This window comes from Panthera uncia, chromosome A2 (assembly GCF_023721935.1).
Source record: "Panthera uncia isolate 11264 chromosome A2, Puncia_PCG_1.0, whole genome shotgun sequence".
NCBI lineage: Eukaryota > Metazoa > Chordata > Mammalia > Carnivora > Felidae > Panthera > Panthera uncia.
The window spans coordinates 139126906-139145461 of NC_064816.1; the positions used below are offsets into that span (position 1 = coordinate 139126906).

Consider the following 18556-nt stretch of genomic DNA (forward strand, 5'->3'; position numbering starts at 1 on the left):
TTTCCTTTCCTTTCCTTTCCTTTCCTTTCCTTTCCTTTCCTTTCCTTGCTTTTCTTACAATGTTTGTGTATTTATTTTGAGAGCAAGAGAGGGAGAGTGAGACCATGAGCAGGGAAAGTGGGGAGAGAGAAAGAGAAAGAGAGAGAAACTCAAGCAGGCCCCACGCTGTCAGCACAGAGCCCTGATTGATCTCCTGAACCGTGAGATCATGACTTGAGTCAAAATCAAAGAGTTGGATGCTTAACCGACTGAGCCACCCAGGCGCCCCCAGACAGCCATTTTCATTCATTTAGGTGTACCTCATCTCGTGACCTTCATCTGAATTCTTGATAAAACCGTATCTCTTAGCTTTTGTTCATTGTTTTGGAGTTCCAGTCAGGTGATACTGCCTTGTGATCTCTTTGGTGTTTCAGAAAAAGTAGAGTAAGGTTCATACATTCAGGTTCTGTGACAGATCATGAGGCTAAGCAAGGTAAATGTCCATACTTTGTTCAGTTCACTTTTTAAGATATTGTTCACTTAGGCTTGTGTAATTATACAGCTACTCTCTGTAAATAGGTTGTCCTCTATTGTGTGGTAAATATGAATATGCTGGCACTTCTTCATTCCTGAGGGCTTATTTTGATAACCATTGATTTTGTCTGTATGAAAAATCCTGTTCATTATTGGCACCTAGAATCTTCTGTCTAGCCAGCATTCTTTCTGTATCATTGAGTGTCATCATAAGCTCTGTTTTATGGCTTATATATTATACTTGGCACCTCCGTCATGACTCAAAATTTTGATTGGACTGCCTGGATATTTATAAAATATCTGTAACCCTGTATATCTGCCCTGTATTACCCAGAACTCCCTCTACCTGGGCAACTCTCATGTATTCCATTTCCCCTTTTCTTTTTCCTGTAAGAAAAAGTTCAGTTCGGTGTTACTGTTTCTTTAAAGATTTTCATATTCAGGGCCATACCTCACTTATTAGGCAGTGATCATGACACCCCAGGGCTTTGGTCAGGGTATGGCCATCGATGTTCCTGTTAAGAGCATGTGGAGGCTCACACATCCAAGAAGGAATAGAAACTTGGGTTCATTTCTGAACGTGCCTCCTTAACTTCCAAGAAGAGTACCATAATGCTGCTGCTGCCTTTTGGTCACTGTTGTTTGAACCAGAAGAATTAGAAGGCAGTTAGATGACGAATGTGAAGCTCGCACTCAAATTATATGTATTCTCATAAGAGGTTTATCATGGCGATATCAATGAATTGAAATGTTTAAGTAATGTGTTCTGGACACCAAAGCTTGATCAGGGTCTAGGAGGAAACACCTATTTCAGTTCCCTTGACCTCAATCTTATCATTAGGATTAGTTTAAATATGGGGTATTAAAATGATAAAGATTCTTTATTTACGAGGAGTTGGCTATTTATGAGAAGAAATAATTTGAATGCTTCTTTGAGTGTGGAATGGATTATAAAGAGATCTTGTTTTGTCAGAGGTGTAATAGATGGTAAAGGTAAGGCCGGGGGAGCTACCTAACTGTACAGGATGGTAAGCAACAGCACACCTCTGGGTCAGGAGTTCGTCCTTGATTTTCTTCTTTATTTGTGAATTTTCCCTCCAGTGTTAATGGTCCAGGAGATTCTGAAATCTGTACATAGTCTTCTTCTAGCTTGGTTGCGTTTTGTGTGGTGTGTGTGTGTGTGTGTGTATCTCCCTCTCTCTCTCTCTCTCTCTCTCTATATATATATATATATATATGTCATTTTTCATATTTCTTTTGTATTTAGTTCATCCAGCCATTACTTGAGTATGAGGGGAGGTACTGTACTTGGCTCTAGGGTCACAGAATAACAAGTGGATGGGATTTCTGTTCTTTTGGAACTTCTGGGTTAGCTGGGGAGAGACATTAAAGTAATCATAGCAAGTGATCTAGCTAGCATCTCCCTGTTTCTTTTAACATCCTCCACCCCTCCATTCTCCCCATCAAAAGGTAAACTTTTCTAGACTCCATGTATGTGTCACCATGAGTTAGAATATTGGATTCTTTTTTTATCCGCTGTATCCATTCTGTTAATTCATTTCTTAAAATGCTTCTCATATCTCTTCAGTTTCCTACCCATTCCCTCTTCTGTCAAGTCCCTCTAGAACTTTCTCTCATATTCCCCAAGTTCTGTGCTTAGAATAGTAACCCTTTTGGGGAGAAGTCTGGGGCCTGTGAGATAATGAAAGAATTGTGTATGTCCATATTCATGCATGTGAGTGTTGTGTTGAAATACTATTTATTCCTGCCTCCTTTAGCTTGTTCTGTTTTTTAAACTCTAATTTTCTTCCTAGTTTTTTCTTACCCTGTAAACTCACATTAATTCAGTGAAACCTTGTCAGTGAAACATTTCCTGATTACTTCTTTCTTTCCACTTCCCTGAACTCTGATAGCACTTAGTCCCTAGTCTATATCACAGTTTAGCACTTACTCAAAACTGCTTTGTGTTGCCATTTCGTATCTTTTCTTGTGTTACTCTGTTAGGTTGCAAATATTTTGAATCTAGGATTATAACCTGTATTTACAGAGAGCTTTGTATGGGTCTGTTGGTTGGTAGGTGCTTAATAACGGCTTACAGAATAATGGAACTAGATTCATAGTGTATCTATGAATATTTGGAGGGCCCTAATACTTACTGAGCTTCTTCTGTACCACAGTTAATACAGGTGATGACCACTTAGGTTGTTTCCAGGTTGGGTAACTATAAACATTCCATTAGTTATTATTTATTTATTAAAAAATTTTTTTTTAATGTTTATTTTTGAGAGACAGAGTGTGAGCAGGGGAGGGGCAGAGAGAGAGAGAGAGAGAGAGGGAGGGAGGGAGGGAGGAAGGGAGAGAGGAAGGGAGGAAGAGGGAGACACAGAATCCAAAGCAGGCTCCAAGCTCTGAGGTGTCAACACAGAGCCCCACGCGGGGCTAGAACTCATGGACCACAAGATCATGACCTGAGCTGAAGTCAGACGCTTAACCTGCTGAGTCACCCAGGAGCCCCTCCATTAGTTATTTTTGAGTCTATCGTGTGAAAAAGATAATCTTATTCCCTATAAAATACTTCATCCAAATATTTATTAATTATTTACGGTGTATCTAGCACTTAGTATCTGTGATATGAGGAGGCAGTATATTTCCAACGTAGCATATTTCAGATGTATTCCAGTGTCTGGTTTTATTGGCTGTGTTCATTTGCCTGTTTTTTGTTTTTTGTTTTTCATTCCTGATGTGATACTTTGTTTTTCTTTTAGGATAAGAACAAGAAACTTCGTCCCCTATATGACATCCCCTACATGTTTGAAGCTCGGGAATTTCTTCGAAAGAAGCTTATTGGGAAAAAGGTAAAGGATGACAGAAACATATTTGCAAATTGTTGGGGATCATCGTAAGCTGGGCCCTCGTCATGGAATCCCAGAGACCTGCACATGACATTCGTCCACCAAGTCAAGTGGAATTACTTTCGATATGAAGAGGGGCGTGTCTGTGTATCGGGAAGTGGTATCCCATGGGAGAAATTGAAAATTGGGGCCCTGACCGCAGTGTGATTGCCAAAGCCCTCACAGCATGCTCTTTCCAGGGTCCAGGCTCAATTCCAGTTTCAATAATTGCATATTGCCCTGAGCTTCATTTACTTGGCTCTCTCGTTCCCTTCAGCCACCTCCATTAAAAGTCGGTGCTGCGGGATATGCTATTGAAGGAAAGTTTCCGATTTTTTTCTGCCTCCCTTACTTCTGAGAGATAGGTTAGCTGTTGAGAAGAGGGGCTCTCCTGGATTGGGAGCTTGCTTCCTGAAGTGAACTGTGGTGCATATGCCTCCTCCACTTCTTCGGCTTTTGTCATATTTCCTGGAGCTTCTGCTGCAAGTGTGAGGGGAGTCGTGTGTGGTTTCCCAGGAGTTCCTGCGAAGCCTTTGGTGCAGCACATTGACTTTCTAGTCTAGTGCAACAGCTCAGAGACCCTAAGAGTGCATTTCCTTGTGTTCTTAGAGCATAATTGTGACCAGCTGCAGAACTTGCCATTCTGGGAGGCTGAGAGTGAGCCTTTGAGCATTCCCTTATTTTCCCTGCCCTCCCCACCGTCAATATTCTGGGCAGGTGTCTGTGTCCTTGATGAACAAAGGAAATGAATGGCGTCGTTCCTTTGATGGCAGTTGATGGAAATCTGTTCAAGGAGAGACTGTGATTTGTCTTTTCTGTACTTTGCTTCAGTGAGGGTTGTTCTGGAAAATACCTTGTTTTGGGTTGATTTTTCCTATATCTTCAGAAAGATAAGGCCATTCTGCTGTATATCTGGCCTTAACACATTAATGCCACATTAGCATTCTTTACCTAAATGCAGATTTTTAATGATGTGACAGGTTTGATAAGGCTCTGGCTTTTGAACCAGTGCCAAAGTAGTCTTTCATAAACATAAGCAATTTTTATTGTATACCATACTCACTAGACATATAAATTATAACAGAGATTTTGAAGTTGGCATGAGATGAAATTGCTAATTTTGAAACAGAGAAACTAAACTGGATTTCCTAAAATGAATGTTAAATCTCCTCAGGTTCCTTCAGAGAATAGGCTCATTTGTCATTGTATAAAACTTGACAGAATGCTGTATTCATTCATGAAGTGTAGTGCGAATGATGGCTTTAAGCCTCTTTCAATTTCTAGATCTCCTGTTATCTGATCTAATGTCGACATCTCTATTTCACCAAGTGTATATCCTATCATTCATTTACTGGCTCATAAACAATAGCATAGAGGCAAACAAGGAATTCCCTCAAAAGTGTGGATTTCTATTGAAATCCATCCAAAATCATCTCGAAAGGAGTGGTGGCGCATATTTGATTCCTGTGCAGCTGTTTGCGTGGCGTGTGTTCTGACATCCACCTGGTTTCTTTAATAGTGCCCTTGCCTGATTCTGTTTCATCCCTGGGAGCATCGATCACAGCTATTGCAGCCAATGCTGAGTGGTCCTAGAAGGTTAGCCCAGGGTTCTGCTCTCAGAACCTGTCCAGGCCTCTGTAAAGACCTCTGTCTGTGGATAGAAGGACCGACCTCAAGTGTCAGATATGATGGCAATTCTTAAGCAATTAGGTTCCTTCTTGGTGGGAGAAGCGTTGTTTACTGGTTCTTCTGCATAAGAGTGATTGGATTCTATTTGTGCTGAGCCCAAGTTTTGTCCCCCACGGTGACATTGTATAAATGATGAATACCGTATCCCAGCGTGGGGAGTAGGATGCTGCTCAGCTCTGCTGGGCCGGAACATTCCTGATGCAAACTGCTTTTCCTGACTCACCACCTGAAACCTCTTGCCTGTCTTCTGGGCCCATCAGTTGCGACAGCGAACACCCATGTTTACTCTCGAGTCTGGGAGCAGGCAGGGCAGTTGCTGCCTCAGGGGGGTGGCTAGCACATCATTGCACATTTCTGCCAATTCCCTTCAGACCTCTGCAGCTGTTCAGCATGGCACATGGTGATTAAGAGGCACCGAGAGGGAGCATGTGTGCCTATGTGCCTCTGTGCACGAAAGCTGATTAGGGCAGCCTGTCACAGCTTAAGCAAGATAATGGAGGTAAAATCATCTTTTCTGCCCAGACTATTATTTGACCATCCCAGAGAGTCTATAATATGACAGTTTTGAGGAGTTTCTAGAATGTAGAGAAATAAGATTGAAGGTAAACTGCTGAGGTGCTTTGTTGGGTTCAGTGGTCTCTATTTCAGTTATGGAAATTCACTTCAATTCATTCCCAAGGTGTAATTCTGGCTAAGTGCCTTAATTAGTGGAACCACGCACCTCTCTGAGCCTTGGTTTCATCACTTGTGAACTAGGAATATTATTTGCCTTCCCCTGTCTCGTGGGATTGTTACCAGAATCTAGGATATTAGCCTTTCATATTTTTCCAGATGCCAGTCTGTTGTGGTGTTGTGTTTAATAATGCTGCTTCTTATAGAATCTAGCACAGCCTCCCCTTTTCAAAAGTTATCAATTTTTTTTTAACTGGCTCTGAGGTCAAGAGATGTGAATCAGTGTGCAACTAATTTGACTGCCATCAGCCCATTGCACAGATTTTTCTTTTTAGATTATCTCTCTTTTTTAAAATTTATTATTATTATTTTAAACATTTATTTATTATTCAGAGACAGAGAATGAGCATGGGGGGGTCAGAGAGAGGGGGAGACACAGAATCCGAAGGAGGCTCCAGGCTCTGAGCTGTCAGCACAGAGCCCGACGTGGGGCTCGAACTCACAAACCAAGAGATCATGACCTGAGCCAAAGTCGGACGCTTAACTGACTGAGCCACCCAGGCGCCCCCAGCCCATTGCACAGATTTGAGTAGTATTGGTTGGATGTGGTGTCAAGTTTCCAACTTCCACAAAATGATTGCCTGCTCGGGCATTTGTGTATGTGTAAAGTGTGTATGTGTTGTGTAAAGTGTATGTTTGTGTGTGTGTTCTCTGGATGAGAGAGACGTAGAAGGATACGTGTGTATCTTGGAAGTGTTTCAGAAGCTGTCTGACTTGCCATACTGCCTGGTAGAATTCCCTCCCCATCCTCTGTTTACCATCTGCCATCTGTGCTTTCACTGAAATCTTGACTAAGGAATATGCATGGTGAAGAACTGTCTTGTTACTTTCTTCTGGGGTTCTTCATGGCCCCAATATAGTGGAGAAATGGAATCCATGGTAACTTCCACACGTCTTTCAGTTTTGTGGTGTGATATCCTAGGTGTGTATAAGATGGTGAGAATGATGTCCTCCAAAAATAACCAGGGCTGCAGCCTTCTTCTAGCAGCGGGAGCAGTGTCTTTCTGTGTATATATATTTTTCTTCCTTAGAGAAGGTCAGTCTATTGAAAGGAAGAGTGTGGGTGCCTAAGTCATTTTGTTCTCAGTGGAGGAAGGTAATGGTAACTGGGATCTTCACTGGGAATTTTCTCCCAGCCACCTCATAGAATCTCGAAAGTAGAATCTCAAAATATTTTAAGTCTATGTAATACAGCATTTACAGATGACTTTTAAATCACTGTAACTCCTGTCCCTTAATTGCACAGTTTCCATCACCATGGGAACTGTTGCATTCAGACTTGTAACTTGTTTGGACAGTGGAGGGGTCAAAAATGGACAGGTGGAAGAGATGGAATCGCAAGAAGCAAGAGTGCATGGAAGCTTCGGCCCTGGCATTATATGCTCAGTCCAGGCTCTCCTATCTCCACTGAAAATCGAGCATTTTTCTTGATAAATGCAGACACTTGGAAAGTTACTGGGATATAAATAATACCAGGAGTTATTTCAAATTCATACTGCTTTAGATGATTCTTCTCTTTTGGAAAGTTTGTACTTTTCTTCCTGAAGTTCGTACTTTTGGGGGCATGGAACTCCTTGGGGTAGCTGGAAACGATCTTCATGTCCACCAGACTCAAATCCGTCATGTCCAAAACCAAAGTTGTGATATCCTGTCAGAAAATTGGGGCTCCTCCCGTGTTCTGGAAGTCATGCCTCTCTGTTGCTGTTGGAGACATCTTTGACACCCTCTCTTCCTTAACCCCCTTATTCCAGTCCCTCACCAACTCCTGCTGTGTAGATATGTGCATTTCCTCTTCCTTCCATTGTACTGCTGCTGTCTTGTCTTAGATCTCCTCTCACTGAGGCTCCTGGAACTTTTTTTAGTGCTTTTCCCATAGCCACTCTTTCCCATTGCAGTCCATTCTCCACCTGCAGCTGCTGGGAGCTTTACCAATGACAGTAACATTGTGCTCTGCCATTGCCTAAGGCTTTGGCTTCTCATTGCTTCCTTTGGCTTACTAGGTCCTGCATAATGTGGTTCCATCCTGCTTCCCAGAAAGAAGCTCCTACCCCTTTTCTGATCCACCTCCTGGCCCGCTTTCTGGCATTCCATTAGGTTTCTGAACTACATTATGCTCCCTCTCACTTCAGGGCTTTTGCACTTGGAATTTGTTCTGTTTGGGATACCCACTTTGTCCTCCTTTCCCCTTCCTTATTAATCTCACAATTATCCTTCAGATTTAATTTAAACTTGACTTTGTGGAGAAAGTTGACCCCCCTTTTCTAATATTTTCTTCACAGTTTTTCACATCTTAATGTATTTGAGAGATTCTCTGTTACTATCTCTCTCTTGTTAGATTCATTATATTAGGCCAACTGGGGCCCACATCTGTTTTGCTCAGTACATGCAGTTTATGATGCACAGTAGGTGCTCAATAAATTTCTTCCAAATTAATTAACTTTAGGGGAAAATGGGAGCAATGGGATGAAGGCTGTGTGGATCCAGATGTGAATATATTAAGGGTGGTAGGAACTGGCCCTACCTGATTTGCCTAGGGTTAGCCAGATGTGGAAGACGTGGCACGAGATTATCTCTTCGTGGCAGGACTCTCGAGTCAACCTGGAAATGGTTGATACTACATATAAATGACCTTCCCTCTATTTCTGGGTTAATGTGCTTTGAGAACCGGTTGGTGACCCACCTACTGTTAATAGCCTTATTTCCTTAGGATGCCAACTATAGATGAAGATGTGGCTTGTTCGCAATTTGGTGAATACTTACATATGATTTTCATGCTGTTCCAATTTGTACTGTGAGCTAGACAGACTTCTTGGGACACTTTACATAACGCTCATTCAAGCTTAACAGGGTCAGAGCTGTCATTCATTGTCCTTTGTGGTAAGCACTGAGTATTTAATTTTACTTAATTTACTTAATTTTACTCCATCCCAAGATGTATCATTCCTAATTTTACAGGTAAAGAAACTAAAGCTCATAGAAATTAAGTGTTTTATCTAGGTGTCTATGCATTTCATTGCTGTGCTAAATTAAGGGTCTAGAAAGGCCCACCACCATGTTGTGTTACTGAATAATGTAGATACATAGGGTCATGGTCCTCTTTGGGATAACATCAGTTCTTGTATATAACACATACCTGGCATACTACAAGAAGTTGATTTCTGTAGCTGTAGGATCCTAGTCTACAGATCTCAGCAGGTGATAAGAGCACCATAGATCAGCCCTTTGAATGCCTTCAGCCCTCTAGACATGATCTCATTAGTCTTTGAGATGTCCCTGTGAAGTGATGTTTCATCAAATTGTTCTTCGGAGAAACCTATGTCAGATTACATGTTCTTCTGCTGGTTACACAGACAATGTGAGGTCATAGGTAACATTGCTAAGCCAATGTTGAGGCTTGATTTCCTTTTCTCTTTGATCTCTTGGCATAGGTGTGACTTGGGAGCATCTGGGAGAAAGGAGAGGTCAGGTTGCTTTTTCATCTTGGCCCAAAGCCAGGGAGTAGTTGAGGCGCACTCAGTGCTCCTTCCCCTGTGCAAGGACAGATCTCTGAAGGTACCTGGAGGAACATTCCTTAGCAGAAGCAGTTTTTCACTCAACTTTTGGAAGCTCTTCAAGGACCTGGAGCTTTCTTGAGGAGGAACTCCTTCACTCCTTGCTTGTTATTTAACAGGGCCATCCTTTTCCTTAAAAACACATCTAAGTTCTGTCTTTTGCAGTGTGTTACTTAATCAGCTGTGTTGAGTGCAAAGCTGGAAGTCAGCGGATTTTTGTTCTTAATTACCTGCGATGTATTTTAGTTTGGTTTTTATAAACATTTCCTTTGTCATCTCCTCATTTTCCACTTCATATTAATTTGATTCACTCATGATATGGAAAAGTCCTTTACATTAGTGATCAAAATAGGCCCTGAGGTTGTGAATGAGTTGTGATTTAAATTGACAGGTTTATACGAGGTTGCTTGTCCTTGCCTTCTCTGGGCCAGCTGTTACCATCAACATGGCTGTAAATTTTTTGAATAAATGACTGTAGATATTCACCAAATCCAGAGATGACTTGAATGACTTATAATTTCTGACTGCTTTTTTCTAGTAAGACTTCTCCCACCTAGGCATGAAGGCAATGTGTCAGGATGCATTGGAGACCAAGGGTCATCTACATGCCCTTTACCTTATGGACTTTGGGAATGATCCTTGATTCGTTAGCTCACTTATCTAGTGAAAGTAATTAACAAAACTGTAGAGTTGTCTGTTTCTGAAAATTTGGCCGTTCTCGGCAAGGTAGCTTTCTACCTGCTGCCACCTAAATGCCTTTTAAGTAATGAGTTCTTGAATGTTTTATGTGCGGCTTTTGAAAAGTACCTCTGCGCTTTCAGGGCCGTCAGGGTGTGTAGCTGAGCACATTGCTTCTTGGTGAAAGTGTGGTATTTGTATGATGTACATTGTAATATCCTCTTCAAAAAGCATCTGTCTCTAAGTTAAATGAAAAAAACTAAAACCTTCAACTGCATTCCTGGAAATTTCTGTATGTTCACCTGTGGGAAATGATTCATTAGCTACCAGAATCCTCGAGATTCTCCGATCTGGGTAATACTCTTATGTTGTTCTGCTTATTATTAAAGACTCTTCCCTGGACTCCCAAGTTGCTCACAGTTTTCTGGTGAAAGTTCTGTTTAGAACATGATTTGTGGTCAGTCTCTCTTAAGCCACCCACTCCAGATCTTTTTGGCTAGGTTTCTGAAATGTCGTCCTTGGGGCTGGAACTTTCCATGCTTATTCTCTGCAAACTAGGATTTTATTTTAGGGGGAGATTTGTGCTGAATCAGCTCAGCTGTGTTTGGGGGTAGGGAGAGGACAGCCTTTTTTTCCCTCTTTAAAAATAACCCTTATGTGCCAAAAACCTTACAAAATGTGCTGAATTGCAAATCTTCGAACGTCCTATACCTCCTGGTTTACAGAGACTAGATTCTTTTGCACTTGCGCTCTGTGACAGTGTACAGAATATCTCATGTTGTAGACGAGTATAAAGTGGGATGGGGTATAGATGTACTCAACTGGAAAAGGAACTCGACTCTTGCTATCTTTCTCAATATTATTTTCTCCAATAGTTTCATCTTAAAAGGACCTATAGAGAGATAGTGCATGTAACTTTTCTAACAACAAAAAATTCTTAAGAAAACATCCTGTACGTGTTTGCAAAATAATACATCATTGAGAATCGGTGAATTCCATTTTTAAGCACTGACTTTCCAGGGTTTCCTTCTCTGTGACCTCTCTTGTTGATTTGTTTGTGTTTTTTACGTTCGGAGAGTTAGGCTAATAATTCTGGTTACTTGCATGTTTCTTTGCCGAGGGTGTAACCAACCTGCGTATGTACAAGAAGGCAGTGTATACAGTGTCTGTTGGTTCTAAGGTGGAGGTTTCGTCAACTCCTCACATCCGGGTGATAGAAATGGTGTTTTTGGACTATATCTTCATAATTAGGGTCGTGTAGTTGTAAGCTCCTTGTTTTAATGTGTTTAAAGTCTGAGTGAAGTCTTTTGCTCTTATCTGAAACAAGTTCATTTATTGATACCTGGAACTGCCTTCTTGTTTTCGCTTGCTAGTTAACTTTTCTCTGGCAAGTTTTCAGGTATTCCTAAAGTGTTGCAATGTTATTTCATGAGGATTCCTGGCTTGGGCAGTCTTTCCTGGTATTTTCATGGTGATAGGTGTAGTGGGCTCTGTAGTTTGCTGCACCCCGGTTCATGTCCATTTGGAACCTCAGAATGTGATCTTATGTGGAAATAGTTCCTTGCAGATGTAATTGAAGTTGAAATGAGATCATATTGGATTTGTGTGGGCCCTACACTCAATGACTGGTGCCCCTTTCAGAAGAGGATGGGACACGGAGGCCAACAGAAAGCCATGTGATAGCGGACGTTGGAGATTGAAGTGAGGTAGTTGCGAGTCAAGAAACGCCAAGGATGGCCAGGAGCCACCAGGAGCTGGGAAGAGGCAAGGGAGGATTCTTCCCTGCAGCCTTCAAAGGAGGAGCATGGCCCTGTCAACACATTGATTTCAAACCTGAAATATTCACAAGGAAAATAGTTTAGCTTCTTCATGTGTCTGACCACTTGGCTCTTGGTTAGAGTTCTCGTTCCTGGGTTTGTACCTTGGTAATGACCTCCTCTGCAAAATTAATCCAAAGGAAAGGGTCTGAATGTTCTTTTCACTTCTCGTCCCCTCCCTGCCTGTGTTGTCTTGCTTTTTTATCTTTGCATTTATTCTTTTGTCATTACTTACCTTGGTTTATGCATTTGCTGTAGAATAATTGATACTTGAGATACTTGAGAGCACGTTTCTAGTTTTGTCAGTAGGCTCATCCTGACACTTGTCCCGTTTCCCTTCCTTGGAGGATGAATGCTGCTGTCCACTTAAGAAGGCTTCCATAGCCAGGGCCTCTGTGGCTTCTACTTCAGTAATTAGCAGCATTTTGAAATATGGCGTGCTCTGGGAGGAATCATTCCTGGCAATAGCTTTTGATGAACCATGCTCATCCCATTCAAGGGTGATGAATAGGACATTAGGAATAATTACAAGTCTGTATTCTGGAGCACCATGTCTAACGTTTTGCCTGCAGAGCTATGCATGAATTTCTTTCTGTAACGATAGGAATCTCAGGCTTTGTCTTCAACCAGGCCTTTTTGAGCCAGGTATTTTTTTCTGCAACTTTGCCTTTTCTCTTCTTCTGGTTTCAACAAGTGTTTGGATTGGGCTGTGCTGGGCAGATGAGCAGTTAGTCATCTTCTGAAGACAAAGGTCAAGTCGACTTATTCTCTTTGAGGACTCAGTCCTTGAAACTTCGGTGATGCCTAATTGCTTGATATGTTAAGAAGGCCAGGAGTGGTAGCCTAGTGAAATCAATTCATTTTTATTCATTTACCGGATATTTTTTTGAGCAACTACTATGTGGCCTACCTTATTCTAGGCATTTGGGGTAGAGCCTTACAAACTCCTGTTCTCGTGGAGTTTTAGAAGAGGTACATATGATTATTAGGTACCTTCATGGAGGTAAGGTCAAGATGAATAAAATATCATCTGTGTCACCAGTTGCTTACAGTCTAACTGGGACAAGATTACGTCAAAATGGGTGAAGTTGAATAGGAACATATTTGAAGAACTGGCGAGATAGCAGAAATGTGTCTCTTGGCGGTATTAGCTTAATACTAATATGAATTATACAGACGATAGTTGTCTGTCAGAAGCAGGAGAGGTCTTAACCTGCTGTGTGACCTTATCCACTTACAGGTTTCCACTACCACATGTACTGCTGACACTCGCATGTGAATATTTCCACTCATAACTTCTTTCTCCTCCTACAGACGTTTCTAGCTGCTGACCACTGGTTACTCAAATACAGATTCCAGTAAATAGGTGACATCTATTACATCCAAAATGTAGCTCATGGCCTCCATATGATTTTTCATCCCTGCCCACAAACTGTCTTGATTACCTTTGCTGTTGGTCTTAAATAATGTCTCCCCTGTCCGTTGTCCTGAACTTTAGAGTCTGCGATGTCCTTATCCTAAGTTCGCCTGATTCTGCCACGGTTATCTTTTTCAAATCCTCCTTTTCACAGTACTCCCAGTGACTGTTAGTCTCTTTGCTGCTTATATTATATCTCAATTTAATTATTGCAGCTCCACCTTAGGTGGTTGGCCTGCTCCTTCTGGTCTTTGCACACTTTCATGTTACTGTCAGACTGCCTTCTGTATGCACACTCCTGATCCTTTCACAAACTCTGGGGATCTCCAGATGCCTCCAGTAAGACATCTAATTCCTTAAGTGAACGTAAAATCAAAGGCGGTTGTGTATAAAATACTGTAATGCCATTTCCAGTCTTCCTATTGTACGTTCATAGAGTGTGTCACAAAGAATTTCTCACCATTCTGTGGACACGGCCCAGCCCTTTCACACCCTCCTGCCTTCACACTTGTTTCTCTTTAAGCATCTTCCCAATGTCCTGTATTCCAGGCTCCCCATGTGAAGTTTGGGCTCTCCAGCCTCCTTGCATACTTTTGTGCCCACTTCTCCTGGAGCATTTTCCCAGTCTGACCTCCCTCTCCCAGCCCTACAGGGCAGAGAGTTTACCTTACTTTTTGTTCAGCTTGCAGTCCCTGACGTCGGGAATCTGGTTTGATCCCCATCAAGTCTTCACAGAAGAGGTTGGATTTGTCCTGTATCTAGGAGGTCTTAAAGATTGGGGAGAAGGGAAGCAAAAATAAGATAAAAACGGAGAGGCAGACACTCCATAAGAGACTCTTAAATGCGGAGAACAAACTGAGGGTTGCTGGTGGGGTAGTGGGTGGAGGGCCAGGCTAAATGGGCGATGGGCATTAAGGAGGGCACTTGTTGGGATGAGCACTGGGCATTGTATGTAAATGATGAATCACTAAATTCTGTTCCTGAAATCGTTATGCTATATGTTAACTAACTTGGACTTAAACATTTAAAAACAAGAAAGGTTGGGGATATGTAGATCTACGAAGAAGGGATGCAGAGAGCTCACATTATAGTTCTAAGCCAGGGAGCTGGTTTCCTTGTCGCCTGCTTTCTTTAATTTCCTCCTCCTGAGAGACTTTGAGCCTGGCTTCAGTGAAACTCTAGGCATGGTGTTGTCTGAGAGACAAAGGCATTAAAAATATGTAGCATAAGTATATGTTTTGTCTCTTGAAAAAGAGAAATGAATCATGATTGTGAACTCACCTCCCCACCTGGCTCGGTGCCTAGTGCAGCCTGCCCCTCACTGCCAGGCTGCTCTTTGACGTTTTTGTGCTGCTGCCTGAGCAGTCCTTCCTGGGTGCTAGAGGTCTGGTCTGGGGCTGTTTCTGTGACTTTACTTCATAGTCAAAAGTGTGCAGTATTTGTAATTTGTTCTCTTTTAAATTGATTTGACAGGGATTTAGTGGGCAAAATTAATATTTTTTTTATTTGAGTCTCCATTATTTTAAAACTTGGTGGCCCCTGACTACTCGCTGCTCTTCCCATCCTCCCCGACTTGGGGTCCATAATGTCCCTAGTCTCCAATAATAGTTTGAATGAATTGAAAGTAAGTTGCTGACTTGCTCCACTTTGCCATTTCTGCAGTATATGGGGTACCTTTTAGCCTGGCAGTTTCCTGCTGAGCCCAGCTCCTCGGAGCCTGGCAGGCTCAAACTCTGATGGTAGAGGGCTGAGAAGGGAGAGACCAGTTAGAGCATCTGACTTCTCCCTGCTAAGCCAGGTTTCTGCCACTTCTAAACCTCTGGCCCTTCTTTATATTTAAAAAAAAATTAAAAAAAAAAAAAGTGGGGAAGGGAAGAAAATACGGAATTAGAAGAAAGAAAGGAAGAAGATCCCAGAAGTGACTTGATCACTGGTTAGAAATTAGGTGAACAAGTTTTGGTGAAATGGTACCTACCACATGGCAGCTGGTGAAGTTCTTGTTTTTTTATTGACTCTCAACAGCTAAGAGATGTAATCTTAAGTGTATGGTCTGAGTGTTCACAAAGCCTCTGTTTCTTCATTTGTAAATTGGACAGGATATTTTGACAGCTGTGATTTCTTAGGTGCACTAGTGTAGGGAGGGAACGGTAGCAGAGCTGTATGAGGAGTAACTTTTGGACAGGACAGAAAGAAACTGTTTTAAGTTCCTCGGGATGGAAATACAAACTAGTATCTGAAAAGCAGGCCTCCAGCCTTTTCTACAGCTTATCAGCCCACATTACAGTGAAGAGGTAGGACATTTCTGTCATCTCAGAGGCAGGAAGACACGGCAGCTAAAGTTTGTGTATGTTCATATTCTTACGCTACACACGAATTCCTTTCTTTCAGTGTGCCTTACTTGCTTAAATTGTGAGATGCGAAGGAATGGAATGGATGGAAAATACATCCTCTAAAAAGATGATCTTACTAAAAAAATCCAGAAAGGCTCAATTAGTCATCGTAGTAAGACTCTGGTATAACCACATTTACTGATAAATGTGTATTTTTCCTAGTAGAGACTCTGGGGCGGGGGAGCACCACAGAGAAGCTGGCAGATTTCCATGGCCTGAGCTGGCTTCACTTCACAGGGTGGGCTGAAGGTAGAAAAGCTTGGGCACCTGGAGCCCCAGACCTGAAGTGCATCTTATCCTGACTCCATGACCTTGGATGCGTTCTTTTATATTAGCTCTTAGTTTCCTTATCGTGAAAGGGGAGCGAACTGCCAATCCCAAAGATCTGTTCCTAAACCCAGTAGTGAAGATTTTTTTTTTGTCCCGTTAGCACTGATTGACCTACCTGATGCTTTTATATTTCTGTAAGTTTCATCTTTTGCTACCAAAGGTTTATTTTAAATATCAATGAATGTGAATACCTGTGGTAGACAAAATGATAAGATTAAGGAGGTTATGTGTGTAAGACACACACACCTGAGTCTTGTGACCACTGGGTGATTCTTTATACTAAGAGCAGTGAATGTCAGGAGACTGTTGGCGAGCTGCCATATAAATCTTTACCTACCGCCTCTATGAAGCAGCTCTAATTAGCTTTTACCCACCAGCTCTCTCCCTCCTCAAGAGAAGGCTAGGAAATTGAATTCATTCTTTTCCTGTTTGTGCTTATGTGACTGAGTTATAGTTAGAGCATCTTTTATGTCTTTTCATCTGAAATGTTGGGTCTGAATGGTTATGGTTCGGGTTACAGTCTGGTTTACCAGTGGGGCAAGGGCCTCTTTTCTCCTTTTTTAGGACCTATGTCTTCAAATGATTTTCTCCCTTTTGAGAGCTGGTGTTTGTTTCCTTCCATCATTCATCAATTCACTAAATTTTGAAATGATGGCTTTAGAAGCCAAATCCATCAGAATGATTCTCTGACGTCTCGGTCTGGCACTGTTTCCGCACTTCCACACTGTCCACCAGGTTCTCTCGTGGCCAGCGGTGCCGCCAGCTGTGTGGAAGAAAGGTAGCACGTGGTTTGAACTCTCCATGTGTGAAGTTCTTGAAGATGAAAGACAAAGAGGAATCGTGTTGTTGCTCTTCTGTTCTTCTGGTTTGGTGGTCACTAATCATAACCTTCCAAAGGGAAAATCGTAATGGGATCGCAAAATGTATTAGACTTAAAAGCTATTTTCTCTACCAGTGGAGAATGAAAGTGGTGTTGATAGTCTCTTTATCCCTCCCTTTATGGACACAAAGTTCCTCTGCTTTTCCTTTTCTCTCTAACCTCCTTGTTGTTTTCCTTCCTCCCTCGATTTAGTCTTCCTTTCCCCTTCCATTTCTCTGCCTTCCATTTTCCATCCCCCTCCTCAAAGGTGCGTAGACCTTCAACACGAGCAACTTCAAAATTCATAGCCTGTAGTTGCTCTCATCTTCCAGTACACACACCCCATCTGCCGTACTGTCTGACTTGGCCGTGGCAGTGGATCCCTGGGACCTTTCTGGCCTTACGAGGAAAAAAGTGGTTTGCTAAGTGTCATTTTTTCTTGTTTCTGTTCTTCCTCTCAGCAGCATGAAACTTGGTTCAGTACCAGAGTTGCTGGAGCATTTGCTTCTCTGAACAAGGTCCACTTAGTTCGCTTGATGGTTCCAGGTTCTCTTTGGGCTTGGGTCCTCTTGGACGAACATGAAAATTTCCAGGCTAGATAATAATTGTGGTACATTCAAGACTCTTGAGTGCTTTAATTGTCATTTCTTAGTGTTTTGGGAAAAGGGAAGACACGAATGAGGAAGCAATTGCCAGTCACTTTTTTCAGTCTGATTTCCCTTCGCACAGGGTTTCTACTTGATGGGCCAGGGTATGTGTGTCCTTGCTAGACGTTCTAATGCCACCTCTGCTTGGTGCTGCCCCAAGTACAAGTATGAGTGAGGGACTTGAGCATTGTATCCACAGGAAAAGAGAAACTATTTGGATGGCTCAAGAAGCCTTGGGAAGCTGGTTGCGTGGCTTAACTTCCTGGAATTCACGTTCACGTTTGTTTTTTCCTTGGCTGCATGTCATCACCCCTGTCCTCCAAATCGTGTGTGTCCAGGGTGATGAGTAGCAGTGCAGAGTTGATGGCTCTGGGTCTTGCTTTTTCCCTTCCTTCAGAGACGCTTTGTGTTGGTGTGATTTCCATGACAAGGCAAAGATACTTTTCCTTATAGGGTTTTTTAAATTTAATTTTTAAACAGCCAGGAAGACAGAATTCAAAACGTTTTTGTGGTTTTATTTGACATAGCAAGTTCTTTACTTTAAAAAAAAAAAATAGATGTAGATATCAGTTTTAGAAAGCACATATATGGATAAAGGAGTGATTCTTTTTTTATTTCCTCCTAAAGATTTTCATAGTCAAATCAAGAAACTAAATGCTTTTGGTTGCTTCATTTGCTGAAATAGAAATTTGGAAGTCATTTGGCAAGATAGCCAGTGCGGAAACCTAGGATATTTTTTGACAGACTATTGTATAAAATAGGCAGACATTTAAATTAGTTAACATATCTTTTATCTTTTAGACACTTTTATTTACTAGGAAACCAATAACATTGATTTAAGTTTTCCCCTTTTTGGTATGGTGTTCACCTCTTATATTGATTATTTTGAGTAGGTAATTTGTTTCATTTATTTCAAAACTCAAATGATAATAAAGGGTATACAGTTGGGAGAGCTCCCTTCTACCCTCCCCTGGTCCTTTGCTAATTCAGTTTTACCTTCTCAAACAACCATTATTACTATTTCCTTGTGAATCTTTCCAGA

At 41.8% G+C, this 18556-nt stretch overlaps 1 protein-coding gene across 2 annotated transcripts in view; it reads left to right on the top strand.

Annotated features, from left to right (window-relative positions):
- The window catches only part of SND1 (staphylococcal nuclease and tudor domain containing 1), a 423895-nt gene that overhangs the window by 148536 nt on the left and 256803 nt on the right, over positions 1 to 18556 (top strand). For both annotated transcript variants that reach the window (XM_049642985.1, XM_049642986.1), the window contains one exon: positions 3279 to 3368. In XM_049642985.1, the coding sequence (XP_049498942.1) occupies positions 3279 to 3368 (90 nt within the window). The remainder of the gene's footprint in view (positions 1 to 3278; positions 3369 to 18556) is intronic.